The sequence below is a fragment of the Vespa velutina genome, chromosome 13 (genome assembly GCF_912470025.1).
Source record: "Vespa velutina chromosome 13, iVesVel2.1, whole genome shotgun sequence".
In the NCBI taxonomy this organism is placed as follows: Eukaryota; Metazoa; Arthropoda; class Insecta; order Hymenoptera; family Vespidae; genus Vespa; species Vespa velutina.
In genome coordinates this window covers 5,259,801-5,282,292 of record NC_062200.1, presented here as the reverse complement: position 1 = coordinate 5,282,292, position 22,492 = coordinate 5,259,801, and the positions used below count along the sequence as shown (strand labels likewise).

At 30.6% G+C, this 22,492-nt stretch overlaps 4 protein-coding genes across 4 annotated transcripts in view; 3 read left to right on the top strand and 1 right to left on the bottom strand.

The window, feature by feature from the left end:
• Positions 1-22,492, bottom strand: part of LOC124953678 (protein sprint-like) — a 149,669-nt gene that overhangs the window by 123,257 nt on the left and 3,920 nt on the right. The window lies entirely within an intron of this gene.
• On the top strand, positions 1,881-5,713 carry LOC124953878. The gene is made up of 11 exons (XM_047505879.1): positions 1,881-2,049; positions 2,141-2,219; positions 2,349-2,437; positions 2,621-2,732; positions 2,870-2,912; positions 3,807-3,894; positions 4,120-4,201; positions 4,510-4,601; positions 4,966-5,077; positions 5,167-5,234; positions 5,546-5,713. Exons 1-11 carry the CDS (start codon positions 1,957-1,959, stop codon positions 5,561-5,563), a joined length of 876 nt encoding a protein of 291 aa, XP_047361835.1. The 5' UTR covers positions 1,881-1,956; the 3' UTR covers positions 5,564-5,713.
• LOC124953684 lies at positions 6,965-8,610 on the top strand. The gene is made up of 5 exons (XM_047505436.1): positions 6,965-7,125; positions 7,731-7,833; positions 7,943-8,031; positions 8,139-8,256; positions 8,331-8,610. The coding sequence occupies exons 1-5, from the start codon at positions 7,084-7,086 to the stop codon at positions 8,408-8,410; spliced, it is 432 nt and encodes a 143-aa protein (XP_047361392.1). The 5' UTR covers positions 6,965-7,083; the 3' UTR covers positions 8,411-8,610.
• On the top strand, positions 13,230-14,538 carry LOC124953683 (general odorant-binding protein 2-like). Its single transcript, XM_047505435.1, has 5 exons — positions 13,230-13,390; positions 13,593-13,683; positions 13,755-13,852; positions 14,021-14,135; positions 14,329-14,538. Exons 1-5 carry the CDS (start codon positions 13,349-13,351, stop codon positions 14,418-14,420), a joined length of 438 nt encoding a protein of 145 aa, XP_047361391.1. The 5' UTR covers positions 13,230-13,348; the 3' UTR covers positions 14,421-14,538.

Below are 22,492 nucleotides of genomic sequence, written 5' to 3'. Positions count from 1 at the left end.
GATTTCTTCTCAAGTATATGTAGTCGTCTTCTTCCTCCTTTTCTACCTCTTCCCTAACGTTCACATACGTACGCAATTGCATCTTGTTTGTCCACTTTATCCGTTCACCCACGTGTTCCTTCCCCCCTCTTTCTCTCTTTTTCTTTCTTCATGATTTTCCGTAGTATTTTCTTGATATATAAATACTTAACATCTGTATCGTATTTATCTTCATCGAATTTTCCAATCTTCTTTCCCTCATTTTCTTCCTTCTTTTTTTCTTTAGGTTATTTAAGATCTACATATATTAATCAGGAAAATCAGTATATTAATCCGAGAAATTTTTTTCCAAATATTTTCGGATATTTTATCCTTAAACATATCCGATAGCCAGTTATTTTTTTCTTCGTCAAACATTATTAAGAAAATTAAGTTATATTTATAAAATTGTATTTACTTAAATAATATTAAAAAAATTTGCCAATTTTTTTATGTTGTGTTACATTAATCCTCCATAGGCGATATAAACGGGATTTAATTTGTATTTTAATTGTAATTAAATTAAATAAATTTGTTCGTATGACGAATAGTAATTGTTCAATGTTTCCCATATTTTTTTTAAGAATATCTTATTCCATGAAAAAAATATAGAGGTTCTGCATTGAGTATAGGCGCCCCATAGCATTTCAGCCGTAAGTTATTTCCTCTCGAATCCTCTCCAAAAAAGAGATAGTAGGTAGGTACATCTCGACTCTCACCGTGGTACTATAATATTTAAGTACATAAAATTTTCATCTAACCAATCTCCTACTCGACTCCAACATGTTGCACTTTAATTCCATCGTATATGTACACATCTCTGCTTTCGATTAAAAAGCTCGTCGAGGTACCGTTTTGTAAAAAAAAAAAGAAAAAAAAAGAAAAAAAAAGAGAAAAATGAGCAAAAGGGAAATCGTAAGTTGAAAACTAACAGAAAGGAGATATAATAGATAATCTATAAAGACCAGAGTAGAAAAGATTTGTAATATCGGATAAAGACTTGAAGAAGAGTGACCTTCGTCATTGGAATTCGTTCGAGCAGAAAACTATCAGGTGGAAATTAATAGCGATGCAGAGGGATTCTAGATAAAAGAAAAAAAGAGAGAGAGAGGGAGAGAGAGAAAAGGGAGAAAAAAATGTAATTATCGACCTACTCGAAAGCCCAGCCGCCAGAGTAATGGCGCGTTTATGGGTAGGAAAGGATGAGGATGAGGATGAGGATGAGGAAAGAGGAGTATGGAGTAGTTTCTCGACCAAGCAGATGCTTCTTTTGTGTGTAGGGGTGCCTCTCGAGATACAAGGGTTCGACATTAGCAAGAGTCACGTGGTATCGAGGGGTCCAACGTGAAAGGCAAAGAGAGGATAAACGTCTCCGAATTTTGGCAAACTCGTGCCTCGCCTAAATTATCAAATCCTCTCAAGGACACGCATATATTCTTGAATGACGAATTCTTCAAGTCGAGAAAAGATTCATTGAAATTTAGTCCGCAATCGTTTAATTTTCTCCAAAAAGTATTCCTTTCTAAAGAAACATAATCATTATATAAATCATTATGTAAATCATTTTGTTTTTATATTTAAAAAAAAAAAAAAAAAAAAAGAAGGAAAAAAATCCTAATCGACTTATTATCATATACGTATGGTCCAAGCTTACCTAAATAGCAACGTTGTTTTTCTCAAAACCACTTATTTATTATTACATAAAAGCCACACAAGATGTCATCGATAGAGAAAAATACGGATATCTATTGTGAAAAATTCTATAGAATTAAAAATTAACGAGTCGCTACGTTAGTTGACGATACGTTGAAATTCCTCCCCCTTTGGAGAATCGAATGCTTTATAAAAGACTCGAGGAGACGTAGTTCATTATGTTCTAAAGAGTTCGATTCCGTGTATCCCTCTCTGAATCTCGTTATATCGTAAATTAGCAGAAAAATGTCGAATAAAGAAAGATATACATATATACAGTCTATTATTTTCCCTTTCCTATTCGGATGTCTTTTCGGACTTTTTGGATCGGTTGACGGTGTAAGTGTTCATCTATTGTACTATGTTCAGTTTAAAATAGATACGCGATTTTATTAATAATTTTTAATAATATTGTATCATATTACTGTAGGCTATGACCATCGAGCAAATGCAAAAAACCGCAACAGGAATTCGTAATACTTGTATAACGAAGACTGGTGTTAAAGCAGGTGAAACATTAGCATGGTCTATTTGCAAAAAGTCATAAATTAATCATTAGTTTGTACCAATTCGAGTAGGTATATATCTTTAAGTCCATATTGTGAAAGCTATTGACGATTCGTATCTGTTAAATGTAGAGCTTGTGGACGGAATGAAGACTGGCCAATATCCGGAAGACCACGATCTACAGTGCTATACGCAGTGCGTTATGAAAACAATTCGTACGGTAAAGTGTTTATAATAATTCTTTGAACGTGATGGTGAAATGATGTTAAAAAATATAACATATATATATATATATATATATATATATATATATACATAATATAATATGATATATAGATAGTCAAACGTCCTCGACGATCTCTTCGTTTGAATTAATAAAGACAATTTTTTATATTGTTTTAAGTTTAAAAATCAAAAAGTGGACGTGGATATGGTGATCAAGCAAGTCGAGATGATGATGCCGATCGAATGGCAAGATCAAATGAAAGCTGCGGCAAGAAAGTGTGGAGCGTTGGGTAAGTGCAAAATAACAAACAGACACAAGAAAAAATATAAAAACATACTTATTGAGATTAATTTCAAAAATCTTTATCAAAATAGATCGATTAAAATTTTCGAAAAATTTTCAATTTTGTTATTACGTTTCGCGCAGAACCCTCTGACGACATATGCGTTACGGCCTTCAACTACGTCAAGTGTAATTACAATGAAAATTCTGACAATTTCTTCTTCCCTTAATCGATTTTCGAAAACCGAAGAAACATCGTCGAATGCATCGTTGAACAGAGGAAGAAACTCGTTTGATCGATCGTGCGAAGATTTAGCCAAATTATTAACTTAATTTTAATTAGCAAATAAAATAAAATAAAGCAAATAAAATAAAAAAAAAAAAAGAAATGAAAGAGAAGAAGATCGATTATGGTGCGATCTTCTCTTCGAGAGAAGTACAAGTTTTTGTAACAAATAATAAAATACATTATAAAATTTCATACAAATCCATATTTTCGTCCGACGTTCATTAAATTCTTACAGTGCAAAATGACTTAACTTAAATAGTTAAATGATTGAAAATTTTATTTTAGATTATCATAAATCGATTGTTATTGTAAATTAATTATTTCGTTTTATTCTGTTAAATTAGATCTCATGAATTCGAAATAAAAGATCTTATATATTTCCATTTGGTATAATTTCGCAAATGCTCCGTAATAATGTCAAATTATATACAAAGTTATGATTATATAACAATCGGAAGATAAGAAACGCCTAATGTCGAAGTTTCGAAAATCAACATAGAAAAGTCTAATAGGTATATGTACACACAAACATATCCATGTCGGACTGACACCGAACGTAGTTAAATTGTAGGTTAATGAAACAATATAAGTTATTAAATTTGTACCTGCCATATTCGAGAGAAACGAAAATTGTCCGTTCTCCCTCTGATTCGATGTGAGCGTTATAAAAGTGGTTGTACGTTTCAAAAGACAAGTCGTTGCTGGTACGTTGTTCCGTTTTTCGTATCGTCGAAATAATCAAGAAACGAGAAATAAGTATTAAGAATCTGTATAACGAAAAGAAAATATTAGAACAAGCTATTCGTTGGAAAAAATGAGGGCTACGATTCTTTTAATCTCGTTATTCGTCGTCCTGGCGAATGTTTATAATGTGGAAAGTGTGAGTTTTTTATTTAAACAATAATTCAATTTTCATATTACTCCCTTTTACATATTACTTTTCGTATTGAATTTAGTCAAAAAATCGTAACATTTGTATTTTTTAAGTCCTATTTCAAATTACTTTGAATTTCTTTTCTCTTCCTTTTTATTTCTTATTTTTATTTTTTATTCTATTTTTTTTTTTTTTTTTTTTTTTTTTTTTTTTTTTTTTTATTTTAATTAGAAAAAAATGAATATGGATCAAATAAGAAACGTAGTAAAATCTGCGAGAAAAACTTGCGCAAGTCAAATCGGTGCTTCGAAAGGTACGTATTCTTATCTTTTATTTTAAATAATAATCATTCTAAATGCTAAAAACCATGCAAAAAGTATTCGAACACGTGGATAATTAGATGATGCATCACTCAGATCACTTGTTGTAATGTTACTAAATAATGCGCATAAATTTATTTATTGTCGTAACTAATTATTAACACACATAAAAGATTCCAAGTTCTATCGACGGTATGAGCTCTTACTTTTTTATTTTTGAAAAAAAAAAACCGAACAATTATTGATAATTATCAGTTTATTAATGGTAGTGGATATACCAATCTAAGAAAGATCTTTGCAGAATTATTGGATAATGCAGCACAAAAAGGTGAATTTCCACCCGATCCAAAGCTTCAATGTTACCTTAAATGCATAATGGTATTATCCAAAGCTGTAAGTAATATTTTTCTTTTCATTTAAATTGAATATTTTCGAACAATTAATTTATTTCGTAATTACTTTCGTTGTTGGAAAACGTAAAAAATAATTATTAGGAATGTAACAGTTATTATGGCATAATTAGAAATATACACTTTTCTTGCTTATTATATGAAAGAAAAAAAACTTAGTTTTTCGAGATTACTTATGCAAGTAGGTTAATTATTCTTACGTAATTCGTCTAAAGATATGATATCGATAGCATAATTAAAATGTATAATAATGTATATTTAAACTTGAAATCGAATATTCCTACTATCAATAACAAAAGATCAAACTGAAAAATATGTAATGGAATTGAAGAATTATAAAATTTTAGATGAAAAACGATCAATTACGGCCAGAAGTAATGAAAACACAAGCCGAATTGATGTTAATCGAAGAAATAAGCGAACGGATCAAAGAAACAATCGACAAATGTTACCCGAGTAGTAAGAAAGATTTTTATTCTTTCTAATGACTGATAATTATACAATTTTTTTTACGATTCATTTATCAAATATTTTTATCAATTTTACAGTAACCAGCAGCGATGCGTGCGAAGCCTCATGGCAATTCGCCAAGTGTTATTATGAAACAGATAGTTCGGTAAATTTTTTTACATTATTTCACGTTAATAATTTTCATTTTTTATACATCTCCTCACATACTCGAATTGTATCGTCATTGTAATATTATAATCGAAATTATTATTACCGAAAGTTATTCCGAATATCGCACGATCGATTTGTTTTGCTTTGAAAAAACAAGAGCAAAAATGAATTCAATTGATATACAGTAAACGAATGATCTCAAATGAAACGTGATTTATTAAATCCGTATTATCTCATTTTTCTATCTATAAATTATAAGGTTATCGAAGTAATGAATAATTTATCTTTTTTCTTTTCTAATTATAGATTTATTTTATCCCATGAAGAAAATATCCTCAACGTATTCACGAACAAATTCAAAACTTATCTCGCAGAGATGGCAAAGAACACGGTTTAAGAGAACTTCAGTTGCGATTTGTAAAAATTCAAGAACTAAACGAAATTGTAGAAGAGTTTAGATTTTAGTTTTTATTATTATTGTCACCAGTCATATACTATAAAAAAAAATTGAAATACTATGTACCTTTAAATTTGTTTTATCTCGTCCTGAAGACGCAAAAACGATAAATCACCATTCATATAATAATTCTTCAAATAATTTATGCGGTATATTCTTGTTCGTGATATTCTTATAAAAAATTAAATCTTTGTAAAATTGTTAAACGTATGAAATATAAATATATGAAATAATCAATGAAAATTATTTAAATTGTGGATCTAGTTATTTATAAATCTTTATCATCATGCAAGGAAAGTATGATTTCTTGCTTATAACTCATACATTTATATCTTTCTGTAGTAAAAATACATAACTTGAAAAAATTATTCTTAAGTTTCATGATAATAATGTATTAAATCAATTAAAAAAAAAAAGATGCTAAGGTGACATATCTATGAGCAATAGAACTCATTCCCGTATCATTATGTATAATTAAATTTTATCATAACGAAGTTGTTAATTAATTGTTCAAGAATATCGTTATTTTTTTTTATTTTTAATTGTTCAAGAGTATTGTTAAATAATTGTTCAAGAAAAATAAAGAACTAAAAACCAAACTAGTATTTACTATTCTTTGTCTAGATATTTGTTCTCTACTAATTTGATTTTATGTTATATTATTTGCATTTTATTTTTTATGATAATTTAAAAAATCAAATAAAGCATCCTTTTTATATTTATAAATCAATGGTAATATTTTAACACATTTCATGTCGGTTATATAATATTAAAGTATATATTTTTAAACATTTTTGAAAATCGAAATATAACAATTTTCACCAGCGATTATGTAAATTTCGTAGATAACAAATCCATAAAGTAAACAGTATTGTGTGCGCGCGTGTATGCATCTGTATGTGTGCAAGCACCTGATATTATAATAAATCATTCAAATATTATATATTATGCAATATCGACTTTCATATATATGACATCATTTTCATTTGCATATAATATTGGAATTCTCTTTTAAAATACTGAATAAGAAAAAGAAAAAGAAAATATATACATATTAATATGAAAAGATCTCGTTTATCGTGCATCTCTTTAATTCTGAATGAAGTTTTTGATCACTTATATAAATGAACATTATCGTTTCTTATATAAGCCAAGCAAGTCAATTAAATTATTCTGTTTTCTTGTTTACCCAGTCCAGATACCTTGGAACCCCTACATTAACACACCAGACGTGTAAAGCAGTTGTATATAAATATCGTCAGAGATCTACAGTCGGTAGTATTTCAACGATTGCCGATAGACTCGGTATATAGTGTATCGATAGTGTATTTATCGTACGATTATTGATTTTTCATACCAAACAATCGAAAATTTCAAAAAGAATAAAATGAAATCATTCATCGTACTCAGTTTCATCTCCGTTTTTGCTGTAGGTAACATTTTCAATGTCCTTATTGTAATATCTTTATCTTTATCTTTATCTTTGTCTCTCTCTCTCTCTCTCTTTTTCTCTCTTTTTCTTTCTTTCTAATCTGCATACTTAAATTATCCTATTCGGGCTTGCCTATCATGTGAAAATATCTTACAAACTTACACTGTTTCATATCTTTAACGATACCAAGAAACAATTCCGATGAATTTTACTTGAAATAAATAAAAGAAGCTATAAAATTTATTTTACGTTTAACCCTTTGAGTGCTATAGACGCACATATACGTCCAGCGAAAGCTATCGATATAGACTATGGACACAAATACGCGCTCGGCTATCAGTATGGACTATGGACGCAAATACGCGCCTGGCAAAAATGATCAGTGTACTATGGTCAAATATATATGTTCGGCAATTGTTTCTATTGCGCGAAAAAGTATTCAGTCCCCGGCGATCGTCAGCGCCAGACGCGCGCTATCCGTACGGACTACATAGGCCACGAGTATTCAGCACTCAAAGGGTTAAACAAAAAAAGAAAAACAAAAAAGAAGAGAAAAAGATTACGTAGTAACTTTCTTTAATGTTCTTAAATCTATCCCTCAGGTTGTAACTTTGGCGGAATCCGACTATGGATTCAATAAATATCTTAATGCATTGCCGTCAAATGTACAAGAAAAATGTTTGAAGGAATCTAATCTCGAAGCTGGTAAATAAAATAATAATTTTAATATTTATTTCGAATATCATCTGAAAAATTTATATCTACTCGTTTTATTGAATTTCAATAAATTCCATCTTGAATGAATTTTTATTAGAGAAGGACAAGTTGCTTACCGATGAAACATCTGTAGATCCCGAAAAATTGAGCTGCTTTATCGCTTGTACCCTTAAGGAAAATGGTGTAGTAAGTTTATAAAATATAAATTCTCACCGATGAAGATAATTTTGTATATAACTAATCGTTAAAGTATTCTTGTAAAATAAATAATTTTCTTTTCTTTTCTTTTTTAGTTGGTGAACGGAGAAATTAAATTCGATGTATTAACAGAAATAATCGAGAAATTATTGCCCAAAAAAGAAGAAAAAGCTGCTGAGAGGTTGGAGATCACACGAAGTTGCCTTTCAGAAGGTAAATTAATGAGAAAAAAACACAAATAATTTCAATAATCGTATGTTATCTCTGTATTTTCGAAAATTTTGTAGGAACTGGTTCGAATGATTGTGAGAAGATAGGTCGCCTTATCAAGTGCATTCAAATCAAGTTAAAAGAAAAAGGTTTTTAGAAGATAAGAACACTGAAAGATTCCATTTTAGCTTTGACATCGACAAAAACTATACTTCTTTCCAACATGCCATGTTTTTTTCCTCATAATATGCTTGTATTAATGTTTATATCTTTTTTATAATCCTCAATGATATACTAACCATTCTTCGCTAATTATATACAATACATTTCGATTGAAATAAAAAGTCGTCAAACCTTTTTTTTATTCCCATCTGTCGAGTCAAATACAAAGCGATATTATCTCAATAGAGAAAGAGAGGGAGAGAAAGAGAGGGATGATCGTCGAAAGTCCGATAAGAGCATATGAATAAACAAAGAGACCATAATGTCTTCTGAATTATTAAGGTACATTCAGATGATAGGCGAGCTTTATCGAAACATAAGAAGGATATAGTTTAACGCGCACCTGGTATAATGCAGAATAAATGTGTAGTTGTGTGACAAAGATACGAGATATGCCTTCGTATGAGTTCACATTAAACGACAGAGATGAGGAAGATACTATAGCGTAAGCGACTCACGTATGAGACGATGTAATGTCGCATATAGTGGAAACTTCCAACCTGCTATACAATAAAGTTACAAACTGTTGTGCGACCGTATCCTAAGCGCGTAGGAGAGAAAACTTTACTTTTGCAAATGGCCAGCTTTGCGGTATGATTATATTTTTGATCCTTCCAAATGGCTTTGTTCAAAACAGAGAAAAAGAAAGAAGAGAAAGAGAAAGAGAAAGAGAGAGAGAAAGAAAGAGAGAGAGAGAGAGAGAGAGAGAGAGAGAGAGAGAGAGCGCGAGAACAAAGAATAGATAGCCAAATTAATCTAATGAAACTTTCAATATATAACGTATCATATATGTATATGCAGTAAGTGTAGAAATTATTCGTACATTAATCAATTTGAAATAAGACTTCGTGAAATTGTAATTTATTAACTAATTTTTTCATAAATAATGATACATATCATATTTTCGTTAATCTCTAGAGTGGATATAATCCATAAAAAGAATTAGTTTGTATAATTTACAAAATTAATAGAAAAAAAAAAAAATTGGCAGAAATATGAAAGCAATAAATATTTGTACACTTCATATTTCGAACTATTTATAAGAGAGTTTATAACGTGAACAAATAATATTATTGCTTTCTATTTACGATTGACTTCGTCAGTCTGTTTCGGTACGTTATTAATATCACCAGAAAAACTTTGTATTATAAAAATTTTGTATTATAAAATATTATTATTGTAAAATGGGACGAAAATGTGCGGAAACTACAATAGAAGAAAGAAAAATTATTTTTAATTTACATAACCAATATAAAAGTTTATCAGAAACTTCGTGGATTATAAATAGACTTCGATCTATGATACAAAGTATAATTAATAAATACGGATTAAGAAAGAGGCTACAAAATAATTCGAGAAGTAGATATCCGCGGAAGATCAATCATTATATTGGACGAGTTGTTATTAGAATGATGAAGTAAAATCTCAAAATAAGTACTATAAAAATAGTTGAACATCTTAAATATAAGTTAAATATTAATCTATTTGTTAGCACTATGCATAACTTTATACGAATATCACAATCGAGAGGCCCGTGAAGAGTAAAAAATATTTTGTAAGTAAAGCGAATAGAAAAAAAAGATTGCAATTCGCAAATAATAATATTGGCACACCAGTGGATTACTGAAATAGATTGATTTTTACAGACGAAAATAAATATAATATTTTCAGTTCTGATGGACTATTTAAAGGAAAAAAAATAAAGAACTAAATCTAGAAAACTTACGACATATAGTGAAACGCGGTGGAAGCTCTGTACTAATTTGGGGCTGTACGAGTGCTACTATTGTTAGTATATTAAAATTTATTGATGGACTAATGAATTACAGGGTTTGCATTGACATTTTAAAATGCACTCTTATGTCTAGTGCAAAAAAAAAATTGGCATAAATTATATAATTTTATTTTTATGCAAGACAATACATACTGCGTATAATATGAAAATGACGATATTACATAACACACTAGCATATATAAAAATTCCCCAATCTCTAGATCTCCAATCCAACAGAACACTTATGAGATTATTTGAAACGTAAAATTAAAAAATACAAAATTTCTTATAAAAAAATCTAAAAAAGTGTTCTCATAGAGAAATGGAATAAAATCCCATACAGCGTTACTTTGAATTTAGTTAATTTGTTCCCTAGAAGAGTTGCTACAATTTTAAAATCAAAAAAAAATCTTATGAAATATTAATTATCCACTTACATTCATTTTTTATCGTCAGATTAGTTTGTTACATTTTTTTTATGAATTCTTAAAAATTCACTAATTACACGAATACTTATTGCTTTCATATTTCTACCAACTTCTGTTTTTTCTTGCTAATTTTGTAAATTATACAAGCAACTAATTTTTTTTTAACTATATTCATTCTAGAGATTTACGAAAATAAGTGCCAATTCATTGTTTATAAAAATTTAGTTAACAAATTACAATTTTATGAAGTCTTATTTTAAATAATATGATCAGTATACGAATACTTTCTACACTCACTACATGTATACATATATGTATATGTATGTATATATGTATGTATATATGTATGTATATATGTATATATGTATATATGTATATATGCGTATATATATATATATGTATATATGCGTATATATATATATATATATATATATATATATATATGTATATGAGAGAGACAGAGAGAGATCGATGTGTATATATACAGGATGTTCAAAAAAAAAATTCAATATTTATACAGAACAGAACATATTATATTGAGTAAAAAAGTCTTGATAAATATAGGTCGGAAAATCAACCATTTCTGAGATAACCATTTCTAAGATTTCTGAGAATAAACATTTTTATATGTTAATATTATGATCGACTTACTGGTTTCTATCACCGCGTGCGATGTTTTAATTAGTACTTATAAACCGCGTTCTGAATGTCCTCATTCAATTTCCAAAATTACATCGGCAATTAGTTAGTTGTTAGCAACTTAATATCTTTGGAAAAGTTTCCTAATCTCATGCGCTCTGAGTTCTCTCTCATGCGCTGTTTCAAAATCTTCACCGATGTCTTTGTGAATCAAAATTACTTCAGTCAAAGGAGACTATACAAGTGGACATGATAGGCCACTTGTATAGACCCCTTGATCGATTTCAATCCTCCGAATTTTTTTTTATGAGAATATTTGAAAAGCAAAGTGTATTTTTTGCCAATAAATAACTTAGAAAAATTTCGAAACGAAATCTACAATACTTGTGAAATCATCCAACAAAAATGTCGGAAATTTTCTAGAGGTTCGCAACTCTGTGAGAAGATACCAAGCATGTATAGAAATAGAAGAAGGATATATAAAACACCTTCTGTAAATCCAGTAATAAGTCAAACATAATAGTAACATATAAAAGTGTTTATATCTTAGAAATGGTTGTTTTTTCGACCCATGTTTATCATGATTTTTTTACTCAGTATAATTGTGTTTCATGCATTATATAAATATAGAATGTTTTTTTGAATATCCTGTACTATGTGTGTTCATATATGCGCGCGCGCATACACACACACACAACAACAAATAAATAAATAAATACACACATACATATTTAACAAAATACATGTACATATACAAAGTGTATAATAAGTTCTTTCCTTCTCATTCATATTTTCGAACATAAAACATAACATTCATAGAATAATAAAATGCGGAAAAATGGTTCTACGAAAAAAAACGATAGCATCTTTATTATCAGATATTACGTTCCACTCCAGCTCCCCCATACATACCACTACTATTACTGTCATCATTATAATTATCGTCATTATAATAGAATAATTATAACTATTATTACCATATTGGCATAATTAACATTATTATATATTATAATTCTACTGTTGCGTGTGTCTGTTATAGTTGTTGTTGTCGTTGATATTGTTATTGTATTATAATTGGTGCTATATAATTTGAATTGGCTCAAGGTCCATTTCAACTCATCGACGACCACGCCCTTTTTCTGTTCAAATTTTCATTTCTATAGACTTTTGTTAAAATCCTTGAGACGTAGCCTAACTACCAAGATCACAACGTCAAAATTATTGGATTACACATTAAATAATGCTTGAATTTATAATAAAAAATAATAAAAATTCAATAAAGTATATTATTTTTTGCTAAAAATTTCGACATTACTTACATATCGGCCAAGTCAATATAATAAGTCAACACACACAGAAATTACAAATATTCATATTTAATTTTACAACAAAATTCATAAGAATTTCGTTACTTAATCGTATCTAACCATAATATTGCGATTATTAATTCTATATTCATATAGACGTCATCTAACGATCATCAAGATAGAAAAAATCAAAAAATATGAACATGAGATGCAATTATCTGCAAGATGAGATGCGAGTATTTAAAGTATCGATTTGTAAATTTTAGACATTTAATTTCCTTACTTAAATGCTGATGGTTAAATTACATGACACGCGAAAAAATCTTATTTGAAAAATTTTTAAAACATTGAAAGGGCAACTTAAGATTATTTTAATAAAAATTATGATAAATTATTAAAATTGTCAATATTGAAGTTCTTCGTTAACGTAACAAAAAGAAAATAGTTCGGCAACGAGTGATATTTTTTTATTTTGTTCGTTAAATACATCAGAATTTTCAAAGAAGAAACAATTATATTACGTAAATATAATGTATCTATTATTCTAACATCCGAGAAACTTCCTACATATTATACATCAGATAATTACTACTTCGCACTGTTGCTTCCGAGGAAGGATATAAATTCATTGTTCAGAGATTGACAAGCGCAGTCAGTAAAAGGATTTTATCTATCAACGTTAGTTTGATTTCATTTCTAAAGAAAAAATCTATTAGAAATCGAAGATGCAGGGACTCAAGATAATAACTTCCATCTTATTACTCGTCGTAAGTGACAAATTTTTTTTAATACAATTTTATGTAAAAGTTCAACGATAGAGAAATGCTTTTATCTGTATAATCCAGATTAATACGTAAGTATCAACTTTGTAATTGGCATATTTCTCATCAATGAAACATTATTTTTTCAAATAAACTGTTACAAAAAGAAATTCCCATTAATAAATAATCATAAATTATTTTATATCAGGCTATTTGCACGGCTGAAGATTCGGAAGAAATTATAAAGGAGCTTGAAAAAATCCAAAAGGATTGTGCGGATGAAATAGGAATAAATAAAGGTAAGACGAATATACTTATTATACTGTTTGAAAAATAGTCATACAAATATTCTATTTTGTTTAATTTGCAGATGAAATAAAACATTTTCATCATAAGCTTTGCAATGGCGATGAAATAGATAGGAATTTTGGCTGCTACGTATCTTGTTTTTTCAAAAAAGTTGGCGCGGTATGCTTGTTACTATAACTCAATTTTCTGAAAAATACTGTAACTCCATAATACTAGAAAATAAAACTATACCTAATACTTCCGATTTACATGATGAGTAATGATCGATTTAGCATGAAAATTTTTCTTCAATATTCATTCGTAAAATACTTTTGCATATTCTTTCAGATAAAAGATAATGAATTCCAAATAGACGATCTGAAATCAGCGATATTACCCTTCATAAAAAATGAAGAATCAAAGCAGGAACTAAAAGAAAAATTGGACTTTTGCAAGAACGAAAGTAAGCTGATGGTTTTTATAAATATGATTTTAATTATTCCATAAGAAAATTTAACTATTTCATTTTTCTTGTATAAATATCTTTATGACTCGATAATTGGCCTTATTATTCGTATATATATATATATATATATATATATATATATATATTCTTTCTTAATTAGATATTTATTAACTTATCTCATTTATTACAGTCTCTGATATAACGGACGAATGCGACAAGACAATTGCATTTTCAAAATGTCTAGCAGCCGAGTCGAAAATGTGCGAAAATATGGAAGAATAAAAGATAATCATCAATTATTTTGCCCATCTATAAGTACACAAGTCATAAAAGGAAAATGATGTAAAGCGTACAAATTGTAATATAATCCAAAAGTAAGAAAATAAAGTAGCAACAACTATTTCGATGTTCTTCGATTATTCTCCGAACGAATTTGCTCGTCGTTACGTTTTATATCGATTATCAAGAAAAAGGAAAGGAAAAAAAAAAAGAAAATAATAATAATAAATTAATCAAGAGAGGTATTACTCCATTCTTTCAAAGCGCTCATTTATCTCTCATTTTCATCGTCGGTTATCGAAACAACAGTGGGACTTGGCTGTATCAACAGGAACAACTTTCCGATTTCATTTACGTTATAATAGCTTACTTGTCTCGCATTGATGGTTTCTGAAATCAGTTTATCTTCCAGTGAGTCGTACCCGTTCAGACCTCGGTTCGCCTCGCTCCAAGTGACGGATAACTTTGTTACTATAATTCAATCGAGTTGTCTGCCTCTATAAAGGCTTCCAACCATATATGCCACGTTGCGAGCATACCCGACATATCGAGCTATCCACCTTTAGAAATACCAAGATCGCGTATAAAAAAAGAAATGGAAGACCTTAGATTCCATTGTATTCTTATTTCAGCTATTCGATTGAACTTCAATAGTAATGGAAAAAGTACATGGTCGCTATTTATTTTTAAATATTTTTAAGTCAGTATTTTTAAACATTTTCTATCACTTCAGCATTTTATCGCAATTGCAGTATTTTAAATAAATAGTTAGTATTTATAATATAAATGATCAGTACTACACTAATTAATACAAAAACTATCAATATTTTTATTAAAATATCTGTAAATATAATAATTTATCAATATTTTAAATAGTCGCTCAGTATTTGTAATAAAACCATACACGATCCGAACCTTTAATTATTTGTACTAACTACTTATATTAAGTACTTATATTTTATTATAAATACTAACGACATAATATTTATACATTAAAATAAATAAATAAAAGTAAAAGTATATCAGTACGTTAAATATTCGTTAGATTAAATATTAAATATTAAGCGTTAAATGAGTAAGACATGAAAATGATATAGAAATAATATAGGAAAATAATTTCTAATAATAGGAAATATAAAGTTTAGAAAATGGAGTATATCTCGGATGATATTCAAAGCCGTATTTCATTTGAGCAAATGCTTCGTAACGAAGGAAACACGGGTATTACAATCCAATATAGATCCAAGAGGAAATACGCGCTTTCGATCGATCGAATCGACGAAGTCCAGGCGTGGTTAATATAACTCGCGATTATAGATATCCATCTAGATAGAATCGCGACTGAGTTTGCTAGGGTCTCGCATGGGGTAACGTCACGTGGTGGGATCGCAAGGGCGCCGACCACAATGGAATTCCGGAATTCTACGTGAAATTAGCATCGCTCGAATTCCAGCACGGGCTTTCTAAGTTATGGGACGCGAGCCGAACGAGAAAGAACCCTCTTTCTATCTCTGTCTCGGTAGTGCGCATGTACCGAGAAAATATTCGTTCGAAGTACTCTTTCTCTCTCTCTCTATCTCTCTCTCTCTCTCTCTCTCTCTCTCTCTCTCTCTCTCTCTCTCTTTCTCTTTCTCTCTTTCTCTCTCTTTCTCTCTTTTTCTCTTTTTATTCCTTCCTCCCACCCATCTTCTCTTTCCTTCTTTGTCTATCCATGGTCGATCAGTAATCTCATTGTACGTTTTTGATGCTCATGACATATCCTTCATGCGCGAGATAATTAATGCGATTTCGTGATTAATTACCGTGGAATCCGCGTCGTTCGCGAGCTTGAAATTATAAGACCCTTATCGTCTTACGTAGATACATCGATCTGACCGGGTGAAAAATGATTCACCATCGAATACCTACTTATTTATCTCTACCAAAGATGAAAATAATTGTAGCGCGTCGATCCAAAAAGGATATAAAATATACTACCAGTTTTATGGAGTTGACAATTTTTATGCGAAACACTTTACGGAGTTTGTCGGAATATAATTACCTTAAAATATAACTCGATCGAATAGAAAATCGATAAAAATAAAATACTTGGAAAGGTTTTTTACAATCTCTGATCTTCATGAACAAAATTGTCGAAGAATGTGACGATGAGTTTATGAGTTTTTAATAAATTAAAATGAAAAAAAAAAAAAAAGAAAAAGAAAAGACAAAACCAAAGAGAGAGAAAGAAAGAGTCGCAAAATTCCGACTGCATAGCCACGTTGTATGTATGTATCGTAGTACATACGTATGTACTTACGTACACGGTGGTCCGGCACTTTCGAAGCTACGGGGAAATACGGTGGCGAGCATAAACGCGTCCGGGCAATTTATTGAGCACGTTACACGGGAGCCTGTGTTACAAGTACGCGCTTTTCGTGATATATGTGCATCGAGCCAACTTGTTACGACGAGCACTTTTGCGTCTGTGTTGAGAATGCACCACAAGTATATACAAGGTGTATCTAAAATTTTGAACAAAAACCAAAATTCACTTAAAAGATTAATTTTAAATAAATTAAACATCGCATATGTATATAAATGTTTATGTTTAATAAAAGGCATATAGTATATCTATTTATGGTCATGAAAATACACACTCGTTAGAAATATTAATTAACGAGAAAAATTGAACATTTTTCGAGTAACACCGTCTATACGGAAAAGTCGTGAACTATGTTGTAGTATTATACAATGAGAAAGGCGCATTCTGCACGTATACGATACGAAGGAACGAGAAAAAGGAAAACAACAGGAAACAGTAACAGACTCGAAGTTAGGTGCCGAAAACGACAGCTAATAAACCTAACTCCCATAAAGACGGCATATCCCATGGACCTTGAGGTCATTTTCCAAAACTCTTCTGCTCATACTACTTCCTGGAGCCACTTCGAGCACGAAAATTTTCGACCATAATAATTTGCCGGCGGTACGATTACGAGCGATCGTAAAATTAAGGGGACGATTCGTGGACTCTGGACCCTTTTCATGCTATCTCATTCCATCTCTCTTTCTCTTTCTCTCTCCCTCCCTCTCTCTCTCTCTCTCTCTCTCTCTCTCTCTCTCTCTCTCTCTCGCCCTCCCTCCCTTTTTCTCTTCCTCTTTCTCTCTCTCTAGTAAACTTCCACGATGAAAATTTGGTTGCAGAAGCCAACCACCAACTGACGATCTATGTACTTTTCAGACACACGTGCGCCTATGTGTATATATATATATATATATATATATATATATATATATATGTATATAAACTATATATATATATATATATATATATATATATATATATATATAAAGTACACATATATCGATCTGTAGTTTGTTTATTTTCCCAGCTTTCCTCACGATGAATGGCCTTTTATAAGCGTTATAAGCCCTTTCGCAATTTCGACCAGTACGCCTAACTAACGCACTTTTTCCATTCAATCTAGAACAATGAATTTAATACAAAGCCGTAAACGAGATCAACATTAAAACATAATTGTTTGAAGATTATCATCGAGAAATCGTGTCAAATGAGAAAAGTACTTAGTTATTTTCGTAGGTATGAGGGAGGAGTCAATGAAATACGACCGCTTTAGAAGCCTATTATGAAATCCATGAAGCTTTAAATGAATATACAAACAAAAAACCATTTGGATGACATAATAGATAATCTAAAAGGATCCTTTAATCATGGAAAAACAAAGAATGATGCAAAAAAAACAAAGAATGAAATAAAATAAAAAGTAAAGTAAAATAAAATAAAATAAAACAAGGCGTTTGACTTCCGATAGAAATATAACGAATAGAAGGAAGATAATTTTGATAATAGTTTGTCTCACGATCTTGGAAGAGTTACGTCGAAAGAGGTATAGCTACGGGAGGTCCATGCCCTCTCCGTGTCTCTCCGAATCGATTTTAGGCGCGTGGACCACCATAGGCGTCTATCTCATGTGCAAGGGCATCGTAGTCGAGAGGAAACCTGTCCTTGTCTAGTCTCGAGCGAGCAATGTCCGCCTTTATGCGCTTGCCTCTCCTTTCCATCGTTCTATTCAGACCTACATATGTGTCTCTATATGTGCTCTCAACACGCAACCTACGTTCGGCCCTTTCCTTTGAAATCGCGAGGAAAAAGAACTCCGACGCGTTGACCTCGCATTTTTTATGCTAACAATAAAACTGAATTCACCGAACGACCTGTATAGATATGTACACATTTACGTACAATCATTCATATCTATATATTGTATACATATATCTTGACTGTGATTTCCCTTATTCGATCTTTTTCAGACCTTCCGAATATGAAATATCTCTGATCTGAGAGTTTCCAAAGAGAAGTAAAAGGAAAGAGAACTTTTGCATAGAAAAGTTTTCTAACATCTCTGTATGTTGGGAATGTTTTACATAAATCGATAAGTCTATCTGTAATCTTTTATTTTTTTTTTCTTTTTTTTTTTTTTTTTTTTTTTTTTTCCTTCTTTTTTCAAGTAAAGAATATAGAAAAGCGTTCATCGCTTTATATTTTGTACTCAACTTTTGTTCCTAGTATTCACTAATGATTTTATCGTTTTATAATTATCGAATGAGAAAGATAGAAAAGTGTATCATGATCAATAATAAATCATTAGCTTTGCACAACAACATTTGCTATAAGCTCTCCTGTAAATCTTTTTATACAAATTTCACATTATTTATCAGAAATAACTATAAAGAGATTACATGAAATTATTTAAAGATTGACGCACATAATAAATTGTTAACAAATTAACGTTTATTTTTCATACCAAATAATTCCTTTTTTTCAGTTAACGCGAGAAAGTCGTTCGATCTTTCGAAGGAAATAACGAGATCAATGTACTTACAAGTTTAACTACGATAAGCTATCATATATCGAACAGATAAGTAAGCTTCTTAATCATTATCGCGTAGTTCTATTACACATCGATGAATATCGATAATATACTTATCGAATGAGTCGACCAATAGAGATGAACACTTTAAGGAGGCACGGCATACTTTATAAAACAAGTCTTCCCTCTCTCCATTTAGAAGATAGTAATCTGATCCCTTATTCAAAGATCGTGATCTGATCCGTACTTGCATGAAGGAATTTGCTTCGTCAATGGGATTACGAAAAAGCAATCAGAGGGAATGCTATATACCTAAGGATGTACTACACCGAAGAAAAATTTTATTTTAATTCAAAATAAATCGTACATGTACACGTATACGTTCATCGATCGAAAATCTAGATTAATCTTAATCATATTAATCGATATCAAATCTATGCCTGTACTATACATAAGTAAAATTCTGTTTTAATTTGAAATAAATTTCACACATATACACACACACACATACATACACGCATGCACGCACATATGTATCGCATATTGAAAAAAAAACAAAACAGCAAAGTGAATTTGTACGACGGCTTTACAGTCGCAAAAGAAAATAAAAGCACAAAACATTTTTAAAGACATAAACGATCTCCGAAGGTGAGAACGAAGCAAAAGTTCGTTAGCTAAAAAGAGATATAGTTACGATGTTGGTTGTTGAACGGTAGAGGAGTATCAAACAACGCGTTTATGGTGTGGCATTTATGGACGATAAAAATTTGGCCGTAGGGTGGAGATCAGCAACGAGTTTTTCCCTTACAAACTACACCCCCCCAAACCTCTCCCCTATTCTCGCCTACGTCCAAGCTCGTTTTCATCCCCGAAAAATAGGCAATACTCTTTCTCTGATCCATGGTGTACCGTTTCACATGCTCGAACTCGTGCCTTCGAAATGGTGCTTAAAGCCGCGGGCCATACATCGGCCGGCCACTTACTTTTATTAACGCGCTTTATCGTTTTACGATACCCCACCATTACACGAGTAGTCGTCCGGTGCTTTTCTAACTTTTTTTTCCTCGTACACGTTCGTTAACGAAACAATATCTCTCTTTCTCTCTCTCTCTCTCTCTCTCTCTCTCTTTTTCTGTATTTTTACGAATACCCACGCATTCTCTTCATCTTTTTCTTTTTTTCTATTGAGGCATTTAAAGTTACAAATCAATATAAATGTGTCGTTAAGAGTTCGATGAATATAAGTCTATAAAAACCAAAAAAGAAAACAAAAAATTCATTCCCCCCACTCCACATTACAAAAAAGGAATAAGGTTCAAGAGTTATCGATCGGAGGATTAATCGAAAGTTTCGATTCTCGTATCTTTCTTCTTTACGACCTTAATTCAGAGTTATATGTCTGGGAGATAATCTCAAAGACGGATAAAAGTTAATTCGGGAAAGAAATATTGGCGATCTTTCCTGCGTATATATAATACATTATCGAGGTTATCCGAGTACGTTCCGACGTTTTATTATAGGTAAATTTAGTTTTTGGCTCGGTAATGTCGCTCGATTTTTATTTACTTGACACCATATTGCGAAAAAAAAAGAAAATAATTTCGAATAGTAATATATATATATATATATATATATATTACTATGTATATATATATATATATTTACATTACTTTACGTCATTAGAATGTATTATTTACATAGAATGTAATGTATTGTTATAATAGAATATATTGTTCACATTTTCGTGCGGAATTATAATTTAATTATTATTGTCACGACGAACTTTACCGATTATTTTTCATCATACAAGAAAGACTATCATGCAACAATGATACTTTTGTAACGCGTGTACGTAGGTATAAGCTTATCTCGAAACACAGTTACAACGTTAGCGATAAGGAAAGCACTTTCGTGCAACGGGTTAAGCATGTATCAACGGCATGGATAGCCAGAATAAAAGTTATCTTATCCAGGTCTATGCCTACTGGTGTTGATTTTCTGCATCCTCGTATGATTTTCTCTCTGGTAACGTGGTAGAGACCTCTCTTCGAATAAATTCCAACAGCTAAACTCGACAATCACTCAACTCGCACTTCTCTATTTATATTCTAAATACGATACCGATATAGAAAACCAGTAAAGATAAAGAAAATAACGTTGGGTACGTTTTTTCTTTTTTTTTTTTTTTATATTCACGAGTATCACATCAATACACAAAGCAAAATAAAATAATCCATTAATTACACATTATTGACTGAGTATATTCGTAATTCAATTAAAACGGTATAAAAATCTTTATAAAAAATATCTAAAACACAGATAAGTAAATAAATAATTACAAATTTAATCGAATATTATTAAACGGACTTAAGATGATACTATAATGATAATTTGGGCAATATTTTTACATTAATAACTGTATAAATTAATATATGTATAAAAATAGGTATGTACACATAACAGATCAACAATGTGTTAATTAAGACTTCTTCTTTCGATATCGAAAGTAATAGACACGGCGATAGGTGCAAGCCAACTGATTTATGAAAGAGAACTATTCGTTTCCTCGTTCGATTCCATTGGCCGAGTCCGATCAAACAAATAACATGTTTCTAAGTTATGCAAAGTGTGTGCCCACAATAACCTGCCTAACGTATCTCTTTCCAAAGGCAATCGTCGTCGTCCTCGTCAAACTGACCAAATGCGTGAAATCCGCGTAGGTTCGACATTTTTATAACGCCAACGCGGGAAAACGGGTTCCGTCTCTAACTCGAATCGATACTACAATATAAGTATGTATGTATACGTATTTCTGTGTTTATATATGTATATGTACGAGTTGGCCATTCACTTTTCCAACGATATTCAGCTCATAATATTAATTGCTCTTTCAAAAAGCAACCCCTTTCGTCGGGGTTCGTTCGATGTATTGTTTTGTACTTGCTGCAAAAGGGAGAGAAAAATTCAATTGAAGCAGTAAACAATGCGTGGACTAATCGTATAAACGAAGAGCACCTTGATTTACCTCGATCTCTTTCCATTTCATTTACTTTTTTTTTTTTTAATTACTTTTAATTACTGCATACTCTTCTTTTAATTTTTTCTCAAATGAACTTTCATACGATATAATATATTTTTGAATGAACTTAAATAGCCATCACGTCTCGTTTCGAACAGATATTAGAGTCTATCTTTTTTATT

Coding starts and splice junctions, on each gene's coding strand:
- LOC124953684 (XM_047505436.1), top strand. CDS start 7,084: ATGAAATCATTCATCGTACTCAGTTTCATCTCCGTTTTTGCT. Junction 7,126..7,730: donor GTTTCATCTCCGTTTTTGCT/GTAGGTAACATT, acceptor TCTATCCCTCAG/GTTGTAACTTTGGCGGAATC. Junction 8,257..8,330: donor ACGAAGTTGCCTTTCAGAAG/GTAAATTAATGA, acceptor AAAATTTTGTAG/GAACTGGTTCGAATGATTGT.
- LOC124953878 (XM_047505879.1), top strand. CDS start 1,957: ATGTCGAATAAAGAAAGATATACATATATACAGTCTATTATTTTCCCT. Junction 2,733..2,869: donor AAGAAAGTGTGGAGCGTTGG/GTAAGTGCAAAA, acceptor CGTTTCGCGCAG/AACCCTCTGACGACATATGC. Junction 4,602..4,965: donor TAATGGTATTATCCAAAGCT/GTAAGTAATATT, acceptor ATAAAATTTTAG/ATGAAAAACGATCAATTACG.
- LOC124953683 (XM_047505435.1), top strand. CDS start 13,349: ATGCAGGGACTCAAGATAATAACTTCCATCTTATTACTCGTC. Junction 13,391..13,592: donor CTTCCATCTTATTACTCGTC/GTAAGTGACAAA, acceptor ATTTTATATCAG/GCTATTTGCACGGCTGAAGA. Junction 13,684..13,754: donor TGAAATAGGAATAAATAAAG/GTAAGACGAATA, acceptor TTTAATTTGCAG/ATGAAATAAAACATTTTCAT.